Source organism: Capra hircus, chromosome 3 (genome assembly GCF_001704415.2).
Source record: "Capra hircus breed San Clemente chromosome 3, ASM170441v1, whole genome shotgun sequence".
Classification (NCBI taxonomy): domain Eukaryota; kingdom Metazoa; phylum Chordata; class Mammalia; order Artiodactyla; family Bovidae; genus Capra; species Capra hircus.
Genome location: NC_030810.1, coordinates 104,838,190 through 104,862,437, shown reverse-complemented (window position 1 = coordinate 104,862,437; position 24,248 = coordinate 104,838,190). Strand labels below are relative to the sequence as shown.

Here is a 24,248-nt window from a genome sequence, read left to right as displayed (position 1 = left end):
AAATTCCTAGAAAAAAAAACAGGATAAGCTCCTTGTCATCAGTTTTGACAATGATATTTTTGTTTGTTTTAACACCAGAAGTAGGGCATTAAAAGCAGAAATGAACAAGTGAGACTGGTCAGACTAAAATGTTTCTGTACAACAATGGAAACCATAAACAAAATGAAAAAGCAGCCTACAGAATGGGAGAAAATATTAGCAAATCTAGTGAGGTGTTAATATTCAAAGCATACAAGTCAATAGCAAAATAGAAAATCCAATTAAATATAGTTGGAAAATCTGAATATACTTTTAAAGCAGACATACAGATGACCAACAGGTACATTAAAAGGTGCTTAATGTCACACTCTTCACTTTCTGCCATAAGGGTGGTGTCATCTGCATATCTGAGGTTATTGATATTTTTCCCGGCAATCTTGATTCCAGCTTGTGCTTCTTCCAGCCCAGCATTTCTCATGATGTACTCTGCATAGAAGTTAAATAAGCAGGGTGACAATATACAGCCTTGACATACTCCTTTTCCTATTTGGAACCAGTCTGTTGTTCCATGTCCAGTTCTAACTGTTGCTTCCTGACCTGCATACAGGTTTCTCAAGAGGCAGGTCAGGTGGTCTGGTATTCCCATCTCTTTCAGAATTTCCCACAGTTTATTGTGATCCACACAGTCAAAGGTGTTGGCATAGTCACTAAAGCAGAAATAGATGTTTTTCTGGAACTCTCTTAAAGCTCAACATTCATAAAACGAAGATCATGGCATCTGGTCCCATCACTTCATGGGAGATAGATGGGCAAACAGTGTCAGACTTTATTTTTGGGGGCTCCAAAATCACTGCAGATGGTGACTGCAGCCATGAAATTAAAAGATGCTTACTCCTTGGAAGAAAAGTCATGACCAACCTAGATAGCATATTCAAAAGCAGAGACATTACTTTGCCAACAAAGGTCTGTCTAGTTAAGGCTATGGTTTTCCCAGTGGTCATGTATGGATGTGAGAGTTGGACTGTGAAGAAAGCTGAGCGTCGAAGAATTGATGCTTTTGAACTGTGGTGTTGGAGAAGACTCTTGAGAGTCCCTTGGACTGCAAGGAAATCCAACCAGTCCATTCTAAAGGAGATCAGCCCTGGGATTTCTTTGGAAGAAATGATGCTAAAGCTGAAACTCCAGTACTCCATGGTACTCCATGGCCACCTCATGGGAAGAGTTAACTCATTGGAAAAGACTCTGATGCTGGGAGGGATTGGGGGCAGGAGGAGAAGGGGACGACCCAGGATGAGATGGCTGGATGGCATCACCGACTTAATGGACGTGAATTTGAGTGAACTCCGGGAGTTGATGGACAGGGAGGCCTGGCGTGCTGCGATTCACGTGGTCGCAAAGAGTTGGACACAACTGAGCGACTGAACTGAACTGAATGTCACACTAACTATCAGGGAAATGCAAGTCAAAACCACAATGAGATAACCACCTCACACCTATTAGAATGGCTATTCTCAAACAGATAAGAAGTAATAAATGTTAGTGAGAATGTAAAAAAAGCCGGGGGGTGGGGGTGGGCGCCTTGTGCACTGTTGGTGGGAATTTGAATTGGTACAGCCACTGTCAAAAATCATATGGAGGTTCCTAGGAAAATTAAAAATAGAAGTGCCATACAACCCAGCAGTGCCATTTCTCCGTATTTATCTGAAGGAAAAGAAAAACACTAACTCAAAATGATTATGTATCCCATGTTCATTATGGCGTTACTCATAGTAGCTGAGGCATGGAAACAACCTAAGTATTCATCAGTGGATAAAGAAAATGTACTCTGTGTCTACAGTGGAATATTTAGCCACAAAAATGCAGGAAATACGGCCATTTGTAACAAAATGAATGGCCTTGTTACGCTAAATGAGCTAGAGAGACTAGTTCCATATGACCTAACTTGTATAGGATCTTTTGAAAAAAAAGCAAACTCAGATACAAATTGGTAGTTGCCAGAGATAAGGGTTTGCAAGCTTGGAAAAAGGTGAAGGTGGTCCAAATAAATAACAACTGAGGATGTAATGTACAGCCTGGTGACTATAGTTAATAATGCTACATTGTATATTTGAAACTTGCTTAGAGAATGAATCTTAAAAATCTTATCACAAGAAAATAATCTGATACTATGCATGGTGATGGATGTTAACTAGAGTCATTGTAGTGATCATTTTGCAGTATATACATATAATAAATCATAATGTTACACCTAAAACTAATATAATATTTTATGTCAATTATGTCTTAATTTTTTTTTAAAGATTGGCAGAATAGATTACAAGCACATGATCCTGGGGCTTCCCTGGTGGTCCAGTGGTTAAGAACTCACCTTGTAGTACAGGGGATGCAGGTTTGATCCCTGATCAGGGAACTAAGATCCCATATGCTGCTGGGCAACGAAGCCCACTCAGTGCAACTAGTGGGCTCACGTGCCACAACAAAAGATCCCATGTGCTACAACAAAGACCCGACGCAGCCTAATTAATTAATTCAAAAATACATCATCCACCTGTAAACTGTGTATAAGAGACTCACTGAAGATCCAAAGACACAACCAGGATGAAAGTGAAAGGATGGAAGAAGATATTCCATGTCAGTAAATAGTAGCCAAAAGAGAGTGGGAGTGGCTAAAATAGACTTTAAACCCAAAAAGGTTAAAAGAGACAAAGAAGGCCATATGTTTCTTAAAAAGATTCAGCAAGAAGATATAACAGTTGTAAACATTTACACACATGACAGAACTTCAAAATATATGAAGCAAAAACTGACAGTTGAAGGGAGAAATAATTCTGCAGTAATAATTGGGAAACTTCAACTCCCCACCTTGATAATGAAAAGAACAACCGGAGAGGTAAGTAAGGAATAGAGAACTTACATAATAAACCAACTAGATCTAAAAAAAATATGAAGACCCCACCCAACAACAGCATTTAAATTCTTCTCAAGTGCACATGGGACATTTTGTTAGGCAGAAATTAAGTCTCAGTAGATTTTTTCATTTTTTGGCCATGCCACATGGCGTGTGGCATCTTAGTTCCCAGACCAGGAATTGAACCCACGCCCCCTGCATTAGCAGTGCAGCGTCTTAACCACTGAACCAAAACTGTCACACTGAGACACTGATTTCTGTTTTTTAGGCCACACTGCATGGTTTGTGGGATCTTAACTCCCCAACCAGGTCAATAGGTTTTTATTTATATTTTTGGCTCTGCTGGGTCTTCATTGCTACACAGGCTTTTCTCTAGTTTTGGTGCACAGGAGCTACTCTCTAGTAGCAGGCTTCTCATTGTGGTGGCTTCACTTCTTGTGGAACGTGGGCTGTAGGCTGTGCAGGCTTCAGTAGTTGTGGCTCATGGGGTCTAGAGCACAGGCCCAGTAGTTACGGCTCATGGACTTAGTTGCTCCACGTCATATGGGATCTCCATGGATCAGAGATTAAACCCATGTCTCCTGCATTGGCAGGTGGATTCTTCACCACTGAGCTACCAGGGAAGTCCCCAGTAGATTTTAAAAGATAGATATTATAGAAGGTATCTTCTCTAACCACAAGAGATGGAAGTTAGAAAACCAGTAACATAGTTGGTCAGAGAAGAAATCACAAGGGAAATTATTAAATACTTAGAGATGGATGAAAATAGTATAAAGTACCAAAACCTATGGGATGCAGCAGCAGCAGCACTATGTGGGAATTTTATAGCTATAAATGCTTACATTAAAAAACAAGAAAGGGCTCAAATTAACAAGCTAACTTTACAACTTAGAGTGGAAGTGTTAGGCGCTCATTTGTGTCAGACTGTTTGTGACCCTGTGGATGCCAGGCTCCTCTGTCCATGAAATTCTCCAGGCAAGAATACTAGAGTGGGATCCATTCCCTTCTCCAGGGGATCTTCCCAACCCAGGGATTGAACCTGGATCCCCTGCATTACAGGCAGATTCTTTACCATCTGAACCACCAGGGAAGCCTACTTTACAACTTAATGACCTAGAAAAAGAGCAAACTGAATCTAAAGTTAGGGCTGGAGAACCCCATGGACAGAGAAACCTGGCAGGCTACAATTTGTAGGATCACAAAGAGCTGGACACTACTGAAGCAACTTAGCACCACACAACACAAATCTAAAGTTAGCAAAAGGAAGGAAGTAATAAAGATGAGAATGAGAACAGAGATAAATAAAATCTAAAATAGAAAAACAATAGAGAAAATCAGTGAAACCAAAAGTTGGTTCTTCAAAAAGATAACAAACCTTTAGCTACAGGGATGAAGAAGAAAGGACTCAAATTACTAAACTCAGAAATAAAATGAAAGTGGGGACATTACTACCAATTCTACAGAAATGAAAAAGATTAAAAGAGAATACTATGAACAGATGTACACCAAAAAATCAGATAACCTAGTTGAGATGGACAAGTTTCTAGAACCACAAAACCTACTATGACTAAATCATGAAGAAATAAAAAATCTGAATAAACCTGTAACTAACAAATGTATTGAATCAGTAATCAAAAATCTCCCAACAAAGAAAAGCCCTTGACTTGATGGTTTTACTGGTGAATTCTATCAAGTTAGTACCAATTCAAATTTTTCAGAAAAATTGAAGGAAACACCTCATTTACCCTGTGAAGCAAACATAACCCTGATACCAAAGCTTAGCAAAGACTACCCAAGAAAACTACAGACCAATACTTGTTATGAACATTGATGCAAAAATCCTCAGCAAAATACTAGCAAGCAATTCACCAGCATATTAAAAGAATTGTGCACAGTGACTGTGGAATTTCATCCTGGAAGGCAAGGATTGTTCAGCATAGGAAAATTGACCAGTGCGATATACTACATCAGGAAAGTAAAGGAGAAAAGAAGTCACATGGTCATCTCAATTGATGGAGGAAAAAAGCATTTGACAAAATTCAACTCTCTCTTCATGATGAAGATACTCAACAAAATAGAAATAGAAAGACTGCCTTAACATAATAAAAGCCATATATGAAAACTCTCAGTAGTGAAAGACTGAAAGCTTTTCCTCTAAGATCAAGAACAGGACAAGGATGCCCACATTCACCATTTTATGCAAAATAATATTGGAAGCTCAAACCAGAAGAAAATCAGACAGATATAAAAGGCATCCAAATTGGAAATGAAGAATAAAATTATCTTTGTTTGCATATTGTATGGTCTTCTGTAGTTGCATTTGTATATGCAAACATTGAGCATTTTGAAAAGGAAATTATAAAAACAGTTCCATTTGCAGTATCATGAAAAAGAAGGAAGTACTTAAAATTAACTTAATGAGGTGAAAGAATTGTACATGAAAGCTATAAAACATTGTTAAAGACATAAATGAGTGGTAACACATCTCATGTTCATAGATAAGATTTGATTTTATTAAAATGGCACTATTACCCAAAGTGATCTACAGAGTCAGTGTAATTCCTATCAAAATCCCCATGACTTTTTTTTTTTCAGAAATCAAACCTATCTGAAAATTCATATGGAATCTCAAAGTACCCCCAAATAACCAAAATAATCCTAAAAAAGAGCAGAAGTGAAGGATTCACACTTAATTTGAAAAGTTACTACAAAGTTAGAGTAATCAAAGCAGTATGTATGGTATAGGCATAAATACAGGCATATAGACCCATTAAATAGAATAAAGAACCTTGAAACAAACCCCTACGTATTACTCCTTGGAAGAAAAGTTATGACCAACCTAGATAGTATATTCAAAAGCAGAGACATTACTTTGCCGACTAAGGTCCACCTAGTCAAGGCTCTGGTTTTTCCTGTGGTCATGTATGGATGTGAGAGTTGGACTGTGAAGAAGGCTGAGCACCGAAGAATTGATGCTTTTGAACTGTGGTGTTGGCGAAGACTCTTGAGAGTCCCTTGGACTGCAAGGAGATCCAACCAGTCCATTCTGAAGGAGATCAGCCCTGGGATTTCTTTGGAGGGAATGATGGTAAAGCTGAAGCTCCAGTACTTTGGCCACCTCATGGGAAGAGTTGACTCATTAGAAAAGACTCTGATGCTGGGAGGGATTGGGGGCAGGAGGAGAAGCAGACGACCGAGGATGAGATGGCTGGATGGCATCACTGACTCGATGGACGTGAGTCTGAGTGAACTCCGGGAGATGGTGATGGACAGGGAGGCCTGGCGTGCTGCGATTCATGGGGTCGCAAAGAGTCGGACACGACTGAGCGACTGAACTGAACTGAATCTTTTACAAGTGTGCCAAAACCGTTTAGTGAGAAGGGGATACTCTTTTCAGTAAAAGATGCTAGGAAAACTCAGTATCCACCTGCAGAAGTATGAAGTTGGCCCCCTACCAGACACTGCACAAAAATTAATTGAAACCAATCAAGAACCTAAATATAAGACCTAAAACAATAAAACTTGAAGACATAGAACAAAAGTTTCACAACACTGGACTTGGAAATATTTTTGGGGGTATGACACCGAAGGCACAAGTAACCAAAGAAAAAATAAATTGAACTTCATAAAAAAATCAAAAGATACTATACACAGAATCAAAAGGCTGCCCACAGAATGGGAGAAAATATTTGCAAGTCATATATCTGATAAGGTATTAGCATCAAGAATATATAGAGAACCCCTGAAACTGAACAACAAAAAAAAACCCAATTCAGAATGGACAGAGAACTTTAATATATTAATATACTTCTCCAAAGAAAATATGCAGATGGCCAGTAAACAAATAAAAATATAATCAAAACGACTGATCATTAAGGATATACAATTCAAAACCATAAGATACTACCTCACACCCTCAGAATAGCTACTGTGGAAATGACAGGAAACAATAAGTATTGACAAGGATGTTAAGAAATAGGAACCCTTGTACTCTATTGGAAATATAAAAATGATATATCCACAGTGGAAAAAGGTAGGGACGTTCCTCAACAAATTAAAAATAAAATTTCTGTATAATCCAGCAGTCCAGCTTCTGAGTGTATATCCAAAAGAATTGAAGGAGGTTCTCAAAGAGATACCTGCACCCCCGTATTTTAGTAACATTATTCAGAGTAGCTTAAATGTGGAAGAACCCAGGTGTCCATAATGGATGAAGGGATAAGGAAAATCTGGTTTTTACATACAATAAAATTCAGCCTTTAAAAAGAAGGAAGTTTTGCGATGTACTACATCGATAGACCTTGAGGACATTATGCTAGGTGAAATAATCCAGTCACAAAAAGACAGATACTACTGTGTGATTCCACTTACATGAGATGTTTAAAAGTAGTTAGAATCGTAGAGACCATAGAGGAGTGGTTGTCTGAGGCTGGAGGAAGGAGAGTTTGAAAGTTATTGTTTCATAGGGACAGAGTCCATTTTACAGGACAGAAAGAGATGGACTTGCATGGTGGAGCTGACTACACAATATGAATTTTCTTTTTTGTTTCCTTTTTCTACTTTTGGCCGCACCTCACAGTATGTGAGATCTTAGTTAGCCGATCAGGAATTGAACCTGTGCCCCCTGCAGTGGAAGCATGTAGTCTTGACCACTAGACCACTAAGGAAGTCCAGTGTGGATGTTCTTAATACCACTGAACCTGTACATTTTTAAGTGGTTAAGGTTATAGACTTTGTTACATGTGTTTTAACACAGTTGAAGAAAAATAGGCTCGTATGAACAACATTCTATAAGAGTGTCCACTGTCACCACTTCTCTTCCACTTCATAAAACATTAGAATAAACTGAATGAAAGTTTGTAGGACATCAGTACTGAAGACCACCAAACATTATTGGGAAAAAAGACCACCTAAATTAACGGAGAAATACACCATGTTTATAGATTACAAACCTCAGTATTTTTGAGATGTCAGTTCTTACCAGATCTATAAATTCAAATTCAATTTTTAGGGGAATTGACAGGCTGACTCCAAAACATACATCTAATTGTGAAGGACCTTAAAAAGGTAAGATGATCTTGAAGAAAAAAATTTAAGGACTTGAACTACTAATTTCAAGACTTACTGTAGAGGTACAGTAAAAGAGTACGTGTTTGCTTGGGCTAGATTAATAGACGAATGGAATAGCATAAGGGGCTTCCTAGGTGGCTTAGTGGTAAAGAATTCGTCTGCCAATGTAGGAGATGCAAGAGACACGCGTTTGATCCCTGGGTCAGGAAGATCCCCTGGAGGAAGAAATGGCAATTCATTCCAGTATTCTTGCCTGGAAAATCCCATAAACAGAGGAGCTTGGTGGGCTACAATCCATAGGGTCACAAAGAGTCAGACATGACTGAGTGCACACAGCAGCAGCAGGAGTCCAGATAAAGACACGTAAATGTACTGTCACCTGATTTTATGACTTAGGTTCCACTGCAAGTCAGTTAGGAAAGGATGGCTTTTAATAAGTGGTTTTGAGTCATAGGCTCCTGCGTGAATACACACACAAAAATTAAGATGACTCTTAGACCTAAATATCACCATTGAAGCAATCATGTTTCTATAGGCAACATGAGAGAATATTTATTAAATTTACTTTTTATTGAAGTATAATTGAATTACAGTGTTGTGTTAATTACTGCTGTACAGCTTAGTGACTCAGTTAACATATATATATTATACACATATGTATTATACACATATACATATATTTTTCCTTGTCTTTTTATTATTATATATATACATATATTTTTATATATGTATACATATATTTTTTAATACATATATATTTTTTCTTATACATATATATTATACAGTACTCTTGCCTGGAAAATCCATGGATGGAGGAGCCTGGTAGGCTGCAGTCCATGGGGTTGCCAAGAGTCAGACACGACTGAGCGACTTCACTTTCACTTTTTACTTTCATGCATTGGAGAAAGAAATGGCAACCCACTCCAGTATTCTTGCCTGGAGAATCGCAGGGACGAGGAAGCCTGGTGGGCTGCCATCTATGGGGTCGCACAGAGTTGGACACGACTGAAGCGACTTAGCAGCAGCAGCATACATATGTATACCTATACATATATATTTTATATATATATATTTACGTTATACAAAGAGACATGACTCTTTATACATACATATATTACAGTTATATATTTTTTTGCTTTTCCATTAGGGTTTATCACAGGATATCGAATATAGTTCCCTGTGCTGTATAGTTAGGACCTTGTTGTTTATCCATTCTATATATATCAGTTTGTATCTCCTAATCCCAGACTCTCAATCCAGTCCTTTTTACTCGCCTCTCCCTTGGCAACCGCCAGTCTGTTCTCTGTGTCCCTGATTCTGTTTCTGTTGCATAGATAGATTCATTTGTGTTGTAGTTTAGATTCTATATATAGGTGATAATCATACGGTATTTGTCTTTCTGACTTCTTTCACTTAGTATGATAACCTCTGGTTGCATCCATGTTGCTGCAAATGGCATTATTTCATTCTTTTTTAGGGCTGAATGGTATTCCCTTGTGTGTGTGTGTGTGTGTGTGTGTGTGTGTGTGTGTGTATGTGTTTATACACTACATCTTCTTTATCCATTTATCTATCTGTGGACATTTAAGTTGCTTCCATGTTTTGGTTATTGTGGATAGTGGTGCTATGAACATAGGGGTATATGTATCTTTTTGAATTATAGCTTTGTCTGGATATATGCCCAGGAGTGGGATTGCTTAATCATATGGTAATTCTATTTTTAGTTTTCCCAGGAACCTCCATACTGTTTTCCACAGTGGCTTCACCAACTTTCATTCCCACCAACAGTGTAGGAGGGTTCCCTTTTCACATGGGAGAATATTTTCATATACTTGGGATAGATAAAATTATCTTAAACAGGATATAAATAGCACTAAAGATAAAAGAACTGATAAAATTAACAATGTCTATTCATCCAAAGGAAACTTTTGAGTGTAAAAGCATGCCATACAAAAGGGGTATTTACAATGTGTTTATCTGACAAAGAACTTACTTCTGGATAAAGTTTAGAATCTGTGAATCAGTAAGAAAAAGACAATCCAATTTTTAAAAAAGGTAATAGACATGTCAGAATATAAAAGTGGTCAGTAATCAAAAGGTGCTTAATATTTTAGTCACCAGAGAAAAATGTTAATTAACCCATATTAACATTCAGAGTGTTAACAAGGGTATAACACAACGTGAATGGTTTGTTGTGTTACTGCTGGTGGAACTGTAAATTGGTATGACAACTTATAAAAGATGTTTGTACCTACCAAAGCTAATAAACACATCTAGTAAACTAGCAACCCTACTCATAAGTATATCCCCAACATAAATGAGTGTTTATATTCAAAAGACAGGTGCAAAAAAATTAAAAAGACATGTGCAAGAATATCCACAGAAATTTTTTTTTAAGGCTGTGCCACGCAGCTTGTGGGATCTCAGTTCCCTGACCAGTGATTAAACCCAGGCCATAGCAGTGAAAGCCCAGACTCCTAACTGCTAGGCAACCAGGGACTTTCCCAGAAATTTTTTTTTTTAATAATAGCTGAAAACTGAATATAGTCCATTGTTTATCAGCAATAAAATAGATCGGTAAATTTTGCTAAATTCATATAATGGAATACTACACAGCAGTATAAAGGTATATTATAATAGAGTGCAACATTGAGTCAAAGAAGGTAGGCATATAATTGTACATAATACTATATATTCTGTATGATTGCATTTAATTTAAGTTTAAAACAGATGAAACTATAATCTCTATGTGGATAGAAATTAGAATGGTGGCAATTCTTTGGGGGAGGGTACTGACTGGGAAAGAGGTTACACAAGTGTAGAGATACATAAAATTCAACAAACTATACATTTAAAATTTTGTATTCTTGTAAGTTATGCCTCCCCCCACCCCCATGTTTTTAGTACAATATATTTTAGTATAGGATCAAATTTTAAATGTTATGGTATGGAAAAAGGGTCAGCAATCTTGGAATGTGGCTGTGTGCCAATAAAAATTTAGAAAGAGCTGGGGGGAATTTGTCTGCCTCCATAGTTTCCCAACCACGGGTATAGACTAAAATAAATGGGACCTAATCAAACTTACAAGCTCTTGCACAGCAAAGGAAACCATAAACAAAACAAAAAGACAACCTAGGAACTGAGAGAAAATATTTGCAAATGATGCAACCAACAAGGGCTTCATTTCCAAAATATACACAGAGCTCTTATAACTCAATTACCAAAAAAAAAAAAATCAGTTGGGCAGAAGAACTAAATAGACATTACTCCAAAGAAGATGTACAGATGACCAAGCATTTGAAAAGATGCTCAACATTGCTAATTATTGAAAAATGCAAATCAAAACTACAACAAGGTATCACCTCACACTGGTCAGAATGGTCATCATTAAAAGGTCTACCAGTATCAAATGCTGGAGAGGGTGTGGAGAAAAGGAACGCCTCTTATACTGTTGATAGAAATGTAAATTGATGCAGCCACTATGGAAAACAATATGGAGATTCCTTAATAAACTAAAAGTAGAGTTGCCATATGATCCAGCAGTCCCACTCCTGGGCCTATACCTAGAGAAAACACTTAATTCAAAAATTTATGCACTTTAATGTTCATAACAGCATTATTTACAGCAACTAAGACATGGAAGCCATCTAAGTGTCCATCAAGAGATCAGTGGAATTTGCAGGGTGGCAGTGGAGACACAGATACAGAGAACAGGTCTGTGGACCCCGCAGGGGAAGGAGAGGGTAGGACGAATGGAGAAAGTGGCAGGGAAATATATACACCACCATATGTAAGATAGATAGCTAGTGGGAATATGCTGTATGACTCATGGAGCTCAAACCAGTGCTGTGACAACCTAGAGGTGTTGGATGGGGTAGGAGGAAGGTTCAAGAGGGAGGGGACATTTAAAGATGAATGAATAAAGATGTGTCTGTATATATGCTGTATGTGTGTGTGTGTGTATGCTACTCGGACATAAAAAAGAATGAAATAATGCCATTTGCAGCAACATGGATGGACTTAGAGATTATAATACTAAGTGAAGTAAGTCAGAGAAAGAAAAATACCACATATCACTTATATGTGGAATCTGGGCTTCCCTGATGGCTTAGATGGTAAAGAATCTGCCTGCAATGCAGGAGACTGGGTTTGATCCCTGGGTCAGGAAGATCCCCTAGTGAAGGGAATGGCAACCCACTCTAGTAATCTTGTCTGGAGAATTCCATGGACAGGAGCCTGGCGGGTTACAGTCCATGGAGTCACAGTGCCGGACACTACTGAGCAACTTACACCTTCACTTTCGTATGTGGCATCTAAAATGTACAAATTAACTTATTTATAAAACAGAAACAGACCCGCAGGCATAGAGAATCTTACAATTTTCAAAGGGGATAGGGATGGGGAAGGATAAATTAGGATTTAAGGATTTGCAGATATAAACTACTATATATAAAATAGATAAACAGGGCTTCCCTGGTGGCTCACTGGTAAAGAATCTGCCTGCCAGTGTAGGAGGTATGGGTTTCATTTCTGATTCAGAAAGATCCCACTTGCCATGGAGCAGCTAAGCCTGAGAAACACAATTGCTGAAGCCCACACACCCTAGAGCTGTGCTCCACAATAAGATGTGCCACTGTAATGAGAAGCCCTCGCGCCACAGCCTCTGCTCACCACAACTAGAAAAAAGCCTGTGCAGCAACAAAGACCCAGCAGAGCCAGAAATAATTAGATAAGCAATAAAATCCTACTGTATAGTACAAGGAACTATATTCCGTATCCTGTGATAAACTATAATGGAAAAGAATGTGAAAAAAGCACTCAGTAAATGTTAGCTAAAATTATATGTTACTCTGTAAAGCATCTAGAACAGTACATGATACCTTATTAATAAAGTAGATAAAATAGAACAAAAGAGACACTTGTGTACAGGTTAAAAAGGTGGAGATCAGTAGAAATTAGAAGATTTTTATCCATAGGAAATAATTGTAATTTGTTAGGTAAGTAAACTAATGCCCTATGTTAAAAGGACTTTGAATACCAAACAAGAAAAGTTTGACCTTTGACGGCAGAAAGCATGTTTTCCAGAAAACTGGTTTAGGACTATTAATCTGTCAGTATTACACAGACTGGATAGAAGAAAAAAGAGATTAAAGATGGAGTGACTGGCCAGGAAACTCGAATGATTGGATACAGAAACAGGCAAATTTGAAATCAGTATACCAACCTTTCTGGTTCTCAGGCATGGTATTATGAATCTCTGCCTTTAACTCTTATTGCTTTCTCTATAGGTCTGTTAATGGAGTGTACCGGATTGGACTATATGCTCTTAAAGATATGCCAGCTGGTACTGAACTCACCTATGATTACAACTTTCATTCCTTCAACGTTGAAAAACAGGTAAGAATGATAAATTCAAGAGGGAGTTTGAACTTTATGATAGTACTCTATATAACATGCGCTTTCAGTGAACATTATTGATTTGTAGCTACTAAGAAATACATTGGAAAAGATTCACTCTTTGTTCCACTTATCTAGGATACATATGTCACAGTCATTCTTTCAGAACTCTGTAGAAGAGACTGTTCAATTATTTTTTGTCTCCAGTCAATTCTTAATTTTTCTCGTGAAGTTTTTCCAAAATTTAATCTTTCCTTTCTACTACAGTGGAAACCATTTATATTTATTTTACTCACAATGAGTTATGTTCCTCTGTATGAAAATTTCTTGATTCAAACTTATTATTGGGTGTCCAGATACTCAGGCATTCTGTTTAAACTTTTAGATTAGACTTCAAACTAAAAGCGTTATTCTCTTCCCCTTCAAAGCAACTGTGTAAGTGCGGCTTTGAGAAATGTCGAGGAATCATTGGAGGCAAGAGTCAACGCATGAATGGACTCACCAGCAACAAAAGTAGCCAACCAGTGACCTCACATAAAAAGTCTGGACGGTCAAAAGAGAAAAGGAAGTCTAAGCACAAGCTGAAGAAAAGGGTAAATAATTATCTCATGATTTTCTCCAAATATCTGCATATTGGCAATTACTGAAATAAGGGATGTACCACAGGGTGGCATCTTTAGAGTGGTTTTCGTATTCTGAGGTGATTTATGATTTATCTTGTTTTTCTTGCAATCTAATCCATCTGTTTTTTAGAGAGGCCACCTCTCTGAGGAACCCAGTGAAAACATCAACACTCCAACAAGGTTGACCCCTCAATTACAAATGAAGCCAATGTCCAATCGGGAGAGGTAAAAAGAAAATTTTCTTATCTGCGCTCTTTAAATTATGTGACTTGCTTGACGGTTTAAAAATTATTAAACATGTATATAGTTGAGACATTTGTTTTTTGAAGGAAGACTTTAAACAAGCATTCAGGGGTGAACTTGGCTGGAGGAAGGAACTAATTTCTAACTGAAATTTAACTTTTTATTAAAATGTGACTGTAGGCCAAAGGAAAAAAAATGCGTGTGTGTGTATCTAGTAGTTGCTGTTTCTATGAGTTTGTCACCAATATTTACAGTTTCCTATGTTATAGGCATAACAGATATCTCAAAATATCATTCATACTCATCTCTACCTTAAAATTACTGTGGTTATTAAACCCACCACTAGATCTTGTCATGTGTTAAAAATTAATGTTCATTTCTATATCACAACTTCAGGGTTTTTGTTTAATATTCTGCAAGCTGTATCTCAGTTTATTCAGTTTGGTTTTAATCCTATATACTAAAAATTACTTAAAATTTTAAATACTTTTAGTTAACATTGATGAGAGGAGGATTACATGTGCTTCACCAGCCTGCCAAAGGAATGCATGACACAGAAGAGACTAAGAATCCCTGTTTTGTTGATAAATTAACAGAGCAATAAAAAGGATCTTTAGTAGTCATCTTTGCTTTTCCCTATATTGAGATATTTGTCCATGTCTGAAGTAAGAGAAATAAATATGTGTGTCCTATTTTTCAAATTGTCTTGGGACATTTCCTGCATCTTCCCTGACTATGTATTCCAGTATCTTAGCAAATTCATCCTTATCTGTAACGTTACTATAATTTTAGCCCCTTTCATCATATTTCACTTTGAATCATAGAAATTTTACATTTCAGTAAAAGAAAGAAGTCCAGTGGTCTCTTCTTTGGCTGCATAGCAGCTTAGGTTGCTTTTTAAAACTCCTTATACCCAGGCCACACTTCAAACCACTTACATCAGAATTTTCAGAAGTAGAACCCAGGTATCAATAGTTTGTACAACTCCCCAAGTGATCTCAATGTGCAGCTCAAGTCACGAACTATAAAATTAGTCTAACCTCCCTTTACCAAGGCCCATAGTTTGAGACTTAAGGTCCCGTCTGTTTACATGTTTGTTAGAGTGAAAATCAAATTATAGAATCATCAAAATTGTGTAGGGTTAATCAAGATGCAAATAACTCATGTAAGTTTAGAGGTCCATGCGGTAGCACTGCACCTAACATGGTTTGCCCAGTGCATATCCATCTTAAGTATCTTTACCTACATCTAACAGGCCAGTTCTCTTTGTTACAGCTGACCCTAAGCCTATACTTCATCTTGGCATATTTCTTTAGAATTCTGCAAATAGTGCATAAAGCTGTACCTTCAAGTCAACATGCTTCAGCTGCCAAAATTGTTGCAGCTTTTAGGTGATATTTGTCAGATATTTGTAAATATTATAGAGAAATGTTTTGTGTTATGTGAAAAAACTCAAGATGCAAAACTGAATAATGTTTTTCCATATGTAGTTCTCTTTAAAATAGCTGATTTCACTGTTAAGTATTCATTTATATCATCATACCAGTGGCTTACATAGAGTAACATGTAGTTAATGTTCATTGGATGGATAAATAAAGGAGCTCTTTTTTCCTTCCTTATAGAAACTTTGTATTAAAGCATCATGTGTTCCTGGTCCGAAACTGGGAGAAGATTCGGCAGAAACAGGAGGAAGTAAAGCACACCAGTGATAATATTCATTCAGCATCGTTATATACCCGTTGGAATGGCATCTGCCGAGATGATGGGAACATCAAGTCTGGTAAGGACCAGGAGACATTCTTGTTAGTTTACAGGTATCAGTCCACCATAACCTATCCATCCCAGCACTAAACTTCTTTGTCTCTACTCTAAGGAATAGGAAGAAACTCCCTTCCACCAGCCTTCCAGACACCACCTACACTCTTATAATTACTAGATATAGAGGATCTTTTGTGTTTAGGATCCTTCCCTGCCTAGAAAATAACTTGCAGACAGGATAAACAGTGATGCCAAATGTAGGAGAAAATGACAGTGTTAATTTCAGTACTTTGTTCTCCTCCACATTGAGACCAGCATTATACAGAGATGTTCAGATTTTCTTTTTCTGACTTTCATGAGTGAATAATGTACCAGTACTCCAGAGTTCAGATCTGGTATGCAGAACAGACCTTAAGCAGAAAATTTTATACATCCAAGCATCCTTTATAACTGAAAATTAAGTATTAAAAGCTCATGCCCTTTTTTTTTTTTCCCACACCACCCTTCGGCTTGAGGGGTCTTAGTTCCCCAAACGAACAGGGATCAAACTTCATGCCTTCCTCAGTGAAAGCACAGAGTCCCAACCACTGGATCACAAGGGAATTCCCCTCATACTATTCATTTACTCTTTCTTTCCCTCATAAAGAAGCAAGAAATTCCCTAGTGGTCCAATGGTTAGGACTTGGTGTTTTCACTGCCAGGGCCCAGGTTTAATCCAAGTTCAGAGAACTAAAATCCTGCAAGCAGCACAAGATAGCAGGGGAAAAAAAGTATAAGCAGTCTGCATGGTGTATAAGGCAACATTTTGAGTAGGGACTAGATTGATCTAGAAATTTACCCAAAATCTTGTATCTTCTCAGTGATTTGATTGGCATAATTTCTGTGAACTTACTTTCCAATTAGTTCAAGTCTTCTGAAAATAACAGCAATTATTTCCTGAGTATTTATTATAGGTCAGGCACTGAGCTAAAACGTATAACAAGGGTTATTCCATTTAATCTACACAGATTTCCTCTTGAGGGAAGTAGAGACGTTGTGCTTACTTTACTGCACTTTGCAGATACGGTTTTCTACCATTTTGTGGCATCCCTGTTTGGAGCAATCTACAGTGCCAGCATTCTGTCCCTTTGTATCCTCACAATATTTCAAATTTTTTCAATATTTGTTACAGTGATTTGTGATTAGTGATCATTGATGTTACTATTGTAATGGTTTGGTGGCACCTCAAACCGTGAATTTAATAAATGTTGTGTGTGTTCTGACCACTCCGGCTGGCTAGCCTTTCTCTGCTACCCTCCACCCGACCACACCCCATCTCCTGGCTCTCTCCCTATCTTCGGGCTTCCTAAGCTTAATCATTTCCAGCTTTTTTTTTTTTTTTTTTTTAATTTCTAGCTTTTGATTTAAAGTGAGATACCTGCAACTCTTCCTCTCACTTGAATACTTAGGGCCCACTGCAGGGTTATTAGTTGGCCTAATTTCAATACTATTGTATTTTAGGTGTTCAGTTCAGTTCAGTTCAGTTCAGTCGCTCAGTCGTGTCCAACTTGCGACCCCATGAATCGCATCACGCCAGAATCGCAGCATGCCAGGCCTCCCTGTCCATCACCAACTCCCGGACAGGGAGGCCTGGCGTGCTGCGATTCATGGGGTCGCAAAGAGTCAGACACGACTGAGCGACTGAACTGAACTGAACACCTAAAATACAATAGTATTGAAATTAGGCCCACTAATAACCCTGCTGCTGCTGCTAAGTTGCTTCAGTTGTGTCCGACTCTGCGACCCCATAGACGGCAGCCCACCAGGCTCTGCCATCCCTGGGATTCTCCAGGCAAGAACACTGGAGTGGGTTGCCATTTCCTTCTCCAGTACATGAAAGTGAAAAGTGAAAGTGAAGTCACTCAGTGGGCCCTAAGTGTTCAAGGGAGAGGAAGAGTTGCACGTATCTCACTTTAAATCAAAAGCTAGAAATTTAAAAAAAAAAAAAAAAGCTGGAAATGATTAAGCTTAGTGAGGAAGGCATGCCTAAGCCAAGACATGCTAAAAGCTAGGTCTCTTGCACTAAACAGTTAGCCAAGTTGCAAATACAAAGGAAAAGTTCTTAAAGGAAATTTAAAAAGTGCCACTGCAGTGAACACACAAATGATAAGAAAGTTAAACTGCCCTATTTTGGGTTGTTTGCTGTGGTTTTTTTGGTTTTTTCTTTTTATTTTTTTATTGACTGATATTTTGTGCTCTGTTGTTGATATGGAGAAAGTTTGAGTGGTCTGGATAGAAAGTCAAACCAGCCACTACATCCTCTTACGCCAAAGCCTATTCCAGAACTGTCTTCGGTTCTATGAAGGCCTAGAGATGTGACAGAGCCGCAGAAGAGAAGACTGCAGCTGGCAGAGGTCAGTTCATGAGGTTTAGGGAAGACTCTGTAACAGCAAAGTACAAGGTGAAGCGTCCAGTTCTGACGCAGAAGCTACAGAAAGTTATCCAGAAAATGAGATCAGTAACGAAGGTGGCCACACTAAACAACAGGTTTTCTGTGTAGATGAAATAGCCTAATACTGAAAGATGCCATCTACTTTGCCTTTGCTGTTTTAAAGAAATGAAGTGAAAGTTGCTTAGTCATGTCCAACTCTTTGCAACCCCACAGACTATAGTCTAGAATTCTCTAGGCCAGAATACTGGAGTGGGTAGCCTTTCCCTTCTCCAGGGGATCTTCCCAACCCAGGGATCAAACCCAGGTCTCCCACATTGCAGGTAGATTCTTTACCAGCTGAGCCACAACAGAATCTAGAGAATAGCACATCTCTTACAAAGTGGTTTACTGAATATTTTAAGCCCTCAGTTGAGACCTACTACTCAAGAAAAATTATTTCCTTTCAAAATACCACTGCTCATTGACAATGTACCTAATCACCCAAGAGCTCTGATGGAGGTGTACAATGAGATTAATACTGTTTTCATGCCTACTGGTGCAACATCCACTCTGCAACCTGTGGATTGAGCAGTAATTTCCCTATTCAAGTTTTATCCTCTGAGAAATACATTTCATAAGGCTACAGCTGCACAGATACTGAACCTCTGATGGATCTGGGCAAAGAAAATTGAAAACCTGGAAAAGATTCTAGAGCCCATTAAGAATATTCATGGTTCCCAGGAGGAGATCAAAATATCAACATTAATAGGAGTTTGGAAGTCATGTCCAAACCTCATGGATGATTTTGAGGGGATCAAGACTTCAGTGTAGGAAGTAAACTGCAGATGTGGTAGAAAAAGCAAGAGAACTAAAATTAGAAGGGGGACCTGAAGGTGTGACTGAACTGCTGCAATATTGTGGTAAAATCTTCATGGATGAGAAGTTCCTTCTTATGGATGAGCAAAGAAAGTGACTTCTTGAGATGGAATCCTGGTGAAGATGCTGTGAAGATTTTGCTGAAATGGCACAAAGGATTTAGAAGATTACATAAACTTAGTTACTAAGGCAGGGGCAGCAACAGGGTTTGAAAAGGTTGACTCCAATTTTGAAGTAAGTTCTATGGATAAAATGATAACAAAGAGCATTGCATGAAGAAAAAAGAGTATTGCATGCTGCAGAGAAATCGTTTATAAAAGAGTCAAAGATGTGCAAACTACATTGCTGTCTTGTCTTCAGAAATTGCCTCAGCCAACCCATCCTTCAGTAGCCACCACCCTCATCAGTCAGCAGCTATCAATATCAAGTCAAGAACCTCCACCAGCAAAAAGATTATAACTTGCTGAAGACTCAGATAATGTTTAGCATTTTTTGGCAATAAAGTATTTTTTAATTGAGGTATATATGTTGGTTTTTTAGACATAATGCTATTGCACACTTAATAGACTACAGTATAAAATTTTTTTCACATGCATTGGGAAACCACAGTCTCTGTGTGACTCTCTTTTTTGCAGTATTTACATTACTGTAGTGTTCTGTAACCAGATCTGCAGTATCTCTGAAGTGCCTGTACTACCACTGTTCGCATTTTATAGTTGAGAAGCTAAGACACAGAGTTTAAGTATCTTTCCCCAAATCAGACAGTTAGTAGTAAGACCAGAATCCAAAAGCAGGCACACATATCTGAAACCCAGACTTGGAACTACTATACTCTGTTGCAACTGGCCATTAGTAAGGTCCCTCTAAATTGTAGGATTTGTCTCTCTAATAAACCCAGTGTTTTCTTATTTTTTTTTAAGGAGGAAAGAGAAAACTCCATAACTACTAATCTGCTTAGTCACTTCAAGGAAAATAGAGAAAATAGCAGGAATCCATTACAGAAGAGAAAGCCACATAGAGCTCCTCTTTTCCTGAAACTAATTTTTACTCTGTCCTTCCAGATGTCTTCATGACCCAGTTCTCTGCCCTGCAGACTGCTCGATCTGTTCGAACAAGACGGTTAGCAGCAGCAGAGGAAAACATTGAAGTAGCTCGGGCAGCTCGCCTAGCCCAGATCTTCAAAGAGATCTGTGATGGCATAATCTCTTATAAAGGTACCCCAAATTCCTTCTCCTTAGCTTTTAAAAAAATCATATCAAGATAGCCAAGGCCAGGAACGCATAGCAATTTAGGACTGTGATTTTCGGTGGTTTACTTAGTTCTTCATTTGTCAGAGTATAGAATTATAGGACTAATTACAGTCTTCAGGGATTGTTGTCTCTGAATCCTTGGCTGTTTAGGTTAATTTTTGTATTTATTGAAATGTTATCGTAGTTTAGCACTATATTTAAAAATCACATTTATTAGCTGTAGGATAGAAGTAGGTCTTTGTCTTGAATATAATTTTCCTGAATGAGGCAGTGAATTAGCAATTTAAGAAAAAAGTATTAAAAATGTATGACATCAGTGGTTCTTATCTGTCGATTGACAGATATCTTTGAGAATAAAGTTGTGGACTCTTACCCCAGAAAAATATTATATACCTAATTTTGCATATATTTTGGAGGGTTCACAGGCCCTTTCTACATTAAGGAAAAGGATATAAAGTTACAAGCAAATTACTTTTGAAGCATTTTCATGTAAACATTTACCCCACTCTTTGCCTTTTCTAAAATACATCTTTTGGATTTGTGTTGGGTTAAGGGTGGAGAAGGGGAGAGTTTTTTAATTTAAGTCCGTAGTTTGGTAATGCACATGACTTTTCCTAACCACGAAATTTGTAGATTTTTTTTTTCGTAGATATTTAAAATTAGAAATTTTAACAAATAATTGCTGCTTTTGCCTTCAACTTTTTTTGTTTTTTTTTAATAATTGAAGTATAATTGATGTACAATATTATGTTATTTACAGATGTACAGTATAGAGATTCATAATTTTAGAGGTTATAATCCATTTATAGTTATAGAATATTGGCTGTATTCTTGTGTTGTACAATATATCCCTGTTGCTTGCTTTATACATAATATTTTGTACATTCTTAATCTGCTACCCCTCTATTACCCCTCCCCCATTCCCTCTCCCTACTGGTAATCACTAATTTGTTCTCTATATCTCTGAGTCTTTTGTTGTTGTCCTTGTTAAAATCAGCCATCAACTTCTGCTTCCTTCCTTTCCCTAAATTCTGAAGAATTTGGTTTTCTTTCTCTTTTCTTTCTCTATCTACTATTTATCTTCATATTTTAGTGTTTTTTTGTTGTTGTTGTTTTTGCCATTTGTTAACCTCAGCATAGAGGAAAGGGCAGACCAACCTATCCTAATATGTAAAGTTTTGTGACACCTGTTCCCTTTACACTCCCTAAAGATCACACTCTGTGTTCTCAACCAGCCCTATCTGATCTAATATGAAATTGCAGTAGATGTATCTGTATGTCATTATATTCTAGGCATGAAACAGTAGGCTTTTTCTCTCTGTGTAGTGAGTTATTAGAAAGTAAGAGAGCAAGTGAGAAGCAGCCCCACAACATGAATTTTATTTTTGTAATACAGATCAACTGTCACAAGAAGATGGATTCCAGAAAATATTTACAGCACTGAATTATTCATTATCTGGAATCAAGTTGAATCCAAACCAACAGAGTACTATTAACTGTGGGCAAATAGTAAGAACTGGAAAACATTTTTTGAATGTAGTTGAGTAGGAATTTGCCTTAAGCATACTAGCTGCTACGTTAAGTTCCCATATCTCATTTTTCTTAGAAAGTTTTCATTACCCAGCTAATGCTGTTTTACATTTCAAGTATATATATATATAAACACACACACAAACCGTATCTTTCATATTTCAGGTAATCCTGAATGTATCTTCTGATCCCTGCCTTTAATTACCCACATTTCTGAACAGTCTTTTCATTTTTCACTGATTTCAAAAAAAAAAACTTAGATTTTTTTTTTTCCAACTTTAAATTTGGGGGATTCTACTTTTTCAATTAGGAGTTAATACTGGCCTCCCTGTAGAGTCAGTCTGTCTACTAAACCTTGCATTTTTTTGCAGATTCTTCCCGACAATCACTGGCAGCACCACTTTTGAACCTACCCCCAAAGAAAAAGTAAGTTTACATATGTGGGAATCATCTGAGTTTTAGTAAAGTCCTAAGTGTACCAGATTGACACCCTGACTTTATGTTTCAGGAATGCTGATTATTATGAGAAGATCTCTGATCCCCTAGATCTTTCCACCATAGAGAAGCAGATCCTCATTGGTTATTATAAGACAGTGGAGGCTTTTGATGCTGACATGCTCAAGGTCTTTCGGAATGCAGAGGTATTTTTCACTGACTTCAAACACAGATTTAAGAAGTTTGTTCTGAAGAGGTCTATTGTAGAAATTTAAGATTTTTACCTTCTTCTCCTAACATCCTTCATATTTCTGATTAAGAAAGGCAGCAATTTTTATTGAGTACACTAGGGTAAATTCTGCTTACTTGAAGTGCCTTGCTGTGTGCCTGCTAAGTCACTTCAGTCTTGTCTGACTCTTTGCAACCCCATGAACTGTAGCCTACCAGGCCCCTCCGTCCACGAGATTCTCTAGGCAAGAATACTGGAGTGGGTTGCCATAGGGTTATAATTTTCTAAATATTGGAGATATAATAAATGGAGATAATAATACGACTAGAATGAAAGGTTAAATCATACTCCCAAAACAATTTTTGTAGAAACTTTCATGTTGAACCTTTACATTTACGTAGTAGACATTTTGCTACATCTAAGTCATATCTGTAGGCTCTACTCGATAAGTGTATGTGAAATACACAGAAACATGTATAAGCAAATAAATATATATCTTAAGGATGAATCAGCATATAGTACACTAATATATTGCAGAATAGGTGAAGCTCATTGGAGGAGAGGTGGGCTTGAATTGATACAAAGATGTAAAATATTCTATGATACATAGAGCATATTTTTCAGTGATTTTCAAATACCTTGGAGAGGTGTTTGAAGGTCAAAAGAGACTACTAGATGACAGGAATTGAGACTGAAGACAAGAAATGAGAGAAAAACAGACAGATGGGAGAAGAATTGGAGCAGTCTTGAATCGTTACGTGCTTTCTCCTGAACCCAGCTTCCAAATATATTTAGACTTGTAGCTTTGTGTCCCTGGTATCTATAAAACAAAGGTAAATGGAGAGATTCTCCACATTATTCTTGTGGTACTTAATCATGTTCCATGGTCTCTGTGTTTTTGATCCTTGTGGACAGTAAAGTCTGTGACAAGAGTTGAGTGTCAGAGTAATAGAGCAAATGGGAAAATTACCATGCAGATTCTCATTTTAATTCATTTTAGTTGAATTTAAGTTGTTTTCAATTGTCTGGCCCCTATATTTGATGGTATTAGAAATGTATTAACCAAATGGGAAGATAAAGAAAATCCTGCCACCTCTTCAGGTATATTTTTAAGCCAAACATGATTTCTTTCTCCTGCTTTCTTCAGAAGTACTACGGGCGTAAATCCCCAGTTGGAAGAGATGTTTGCCGCCTACGAAAGGCCTATTACAATGCCCGGCATGAGGCATCAGCCCAAATTGATGAGATTGTGGGAGAGACAGCAAGTGAGGCAGACAGCAGTGAGACCTCAGTCTCTGAGAAGGAGAATGGGCATGAGAAGGATGATGATGTTATCCGCTGTATCTGTGGCCTCTACAAGGATGAAGGCCTCATGATCCAGTGTGACAAGTGCATGGTGAGAGTCAAGAGGTGAAGCAGAGGCCTAGTCCTGATGAGTGTGGTGACTGTATTCAGCCCCTGCCTCTTTTGACTTTGCTTGACAGGCTGTTTCTGAACTTTAACTTTGCCTCAGTTTCTGTTATCCCTTACTGCTCACCAT

General features: G+C 37.7%; 1 protein-coding gene across 5 annotated transcripts in view; it reads left to right on the top strand.

Annotated features, from left to right (window-relative positions):
* ASH1L (ASH1 like histone lysine methyltransferase) overlaps window positions 1-24,248 on the top strand; it is a 206,579-nt gene that overhangs the window by 170,868 nt on the left and 11,463 nt on the right. For all 5 annotated transcript variants that reach the window (XM_018046245.1, XM_018046246.1, XM_018046242.1 and 2 more), the window contains 8 exons: window positions 13,246-13,354; window positions 13,783-13,947; window positions 14,108-14,202; window positions 15,843-16,000; window positions 20,326-20,478; window positions 22,416-22,470; window positions 22,553-22,685; window positions 23,856-24,104. In XM_018046245.1, coding sequence (XP_017901734.1) covers window positions 13,246-13,354; window positions 13,783-13,947; window positions 14,108-14,202; window positions 15,843-16,000; window positions 20,326-20,478; window positions 22,416-22,470; window positions 22,553-22,685; window positions 23,856-24,104 — 1,117 coding nt within the window. The remainder of the gene's footprint in view (window positions 1-13,245; window positions 13,355-13,782; window positions 13,948-14,107; window positions 14,203-15,842; window positions 16,001-20,325; window positions 20,479-22,415; window positions 22,471-22,552; window positions 22,686-23,855; window positions 24,105-24,248) is intronic.